Consider the following 2398-nt stretch of genomic DNA (forward strand, 5'->3'; position numbering starts at 1 on the left):
CCCAATAAAGCTAAAAACAGCAACTGTATATGTGACCACAAAGATATCACTGCATCACAGAGAGTACCGAGTGTGAAAACTGAGAGAAGGACAGAACAGACAGAGAAAAGAGAGAAAGAAACAGAGAGAAGCGCAGCAGGGTGGGTGGAATACTATAACAGCGCTGTGATTGGTCGGTTGTTATAATACTCCACCCACCTTAGCTGCGATCCTTTGGGCGTGGCCACCCCGTAGCCCTTGGAGTCCAGATTCCCTCCGACCTTCATGGTGTCGCAGGGCTTGCGCTGCTCCGTGTACTCGTTCATGGTGGACTCCAGCAGGAAGGCGTATTTCCCTTTGGACTTGCGCACGCGAGCCACGCCCTCGGCCGTCGTCTTGGTGAAGACCGTGGGCTCAGCCGACTTCATGTAACTCCACATTTTCTCGTACACCGCAATCTTTGACCTCTAGAGGGCGCAGCGAAAGACATGCAGTGAACACCGGGATGCTGTCGGTCCTGAATGCTTTGATGAAATCTGATTCACATCAATCACAAATACAGTGTTTTTAGACAGTGATGCATAAAGACAAAACCGGAAGATGTCAATATTTTATAGTATTTGCTTTAGTAATTGTGTCTTTTGTCACTCCTAGTAAGTCAAATGTCAGCTATCATAAAGAATTAAATAAAAAACACTAATATATGGCCAGTCATTGTCCCAAAATAAACCTCACATCCCAGTGTTATTTTAGTATCATTCATTTACTATTATAGTTTTTGTTAATATTTTAATATAAAATAATTTTTGTTAATATATAGAATATTAATACTTTCGGTTTTTACTTAAATTTTTCTTAACATTTTAGTAATTTTGTTTGTCATGGTTATTCGTTTGTTTTTATATATGTCCATTAGGGATGTAACGATTAACCGCGAGCCGGTTGAAAATTGATTCAAATATGTGACGATTCAAATCGGTTGAGATGCTAAACATGTCCATACAGTTTTTATAAATTTAAAATTATTAGTTTTAGTATATTTAGTTTTAGTACATCAAGTTAAACTAAATTTATTTTAATATGTATTTTATATTAACCAAAATGTTTTTTTAATGGTTTTAGTTTTAGTTAACTATAATAACCTTGTCTTACACAGTGCAAAGGCGTCTTCTATCATCCTGATGGCATTTTTTTATTTTATTTTTGCAAATGATTGACTGTCTGTACATTTCCTGCTCATTATATTAATATATGTACATGCAATATTGATTTGAGCTGAAATTATTTTATGATGCGAGAAGAAAGAAAGTGTGGAGTCTAGGAAACAGTCAAATTTACACTACTGTTCAAAAGTTTGGGGTCAGTAAGATGTTTTTGAAAGAGGTCTCTTATGCCCACCAAGGCTGCATTTATTTAATTAAAAATACAGTAAATATTGTAAAATATTTTTACAATTTAAAATATTTTTTCTCTATGTGAATATATATTAAAATGCAATTTATTTCTGTGATCAAAGCTGTATTTTCAGCATCGTTACTCCAGTCTTCAGTGTCACATGATCTTCAGAAATCATTCTAATATGCTGATTTGCTGCTCAAGAAACATTTCTGATTATTATCAATGTTGAACTCATATTACCCGTCTCTCTCTCTCTCTCTCCACCTATCTGTCTTTCTCCCTCTGTCACTTTGTCTTTGCTCTCTGAGTAAATAGCTTTTCCAGCTCCTCTCCCGTCTCTCTGTTGTAGTGCAGGTTTGGCTCTTATACTCTGATTACATTTCTGATCTATTACTGTGATGACTGAACTGTAATGTGCATGTCAGCCTGGTCTGTCTGTCTTTGGATGACTTAAACTACAAAACAAGCCCACACACACAAACATATTTTTGGAATAAAAGTTTGGAATAATTACTATTTTTTTATGTTTTTGAAAGAAGTCTCTTCTGCTCATCCAGGCTGCATTTATTTGATTAAAAACACAGTAAAAACAGTAATATTGTGATATTTTTTTTTTTACAATTTAAAATAGCTGTTTTCTATGTGAATATATAGTAAAATGTAATTTATTTCTGTGATGCGCAGCTGAATTTTCAGCATCATTACTCCAGTCTTCAGTGTCACATGATCTTCAGAAATCATTCTAATATTTGCTGCTCGAGAAACATTTCTGATTATTATCAATGTTGAAAACAGTTGTGCTGCTGAATATTTTTGTGGAAACTGTGATTCATTTTATTTTTCAGGATTCTTTGTTGAAGGAAAAGTTAAAAAAGAACAGCATTTATTTTAGATAAAAATCTTTTGTAACATTATAAATGTCTTTACTGTCACTTTTGATCAATTTGATGCATCTTTGCAGAATAAAAATATTAATTATTTTTTTGTAAAAATCTTAAATATATACAGTATTTGTGCTTTA

General features: G+C 33.8%; 1 protein-coding gene across 3 annotated transcripts in view; it reads right to left on the reverse strand.

Moving 5' to 3' along the window:
- The window catches only part of gria4a (glutamate receptor, ionotropic, AMPA 4a), a 97032-nt gene that overhangs the window by 13372 nt on the left and 81262 nt on the right, over positions 1-2398 (reverse strand). For all 3 annotated transcript variants that reach the window (XM_016535158.1, XM_016535159.1, XM_016535160.1), the window contains exon 13: positions 199-446. In XM_016535158.1, the coding sequence (XP_016390644.1) occupies positions 199-446 (248 nt within the window). The remainder of the gene's footprint in view (positions 1-198; positions 447-2398) is intronic.

The sequence above is a fragment of the Sinocyclocheilus rhinocerous genome, unplaced genomic scaffold (assembly GCF_001515625.1).
Source record: "Sinocyclocheilus rhinocerous isolate Xijiao unplaced genomic scaffold, SAMN03320098_v1.1 scaffold215, whole genome shotgun sequence".
NCBI lineage: Eukaryota > Metazoa > Chordata > Actinopteri > Cypriniformes > Cyprinidae > Sinocyclocheilus > Sinocyclocheilus rhinocerous.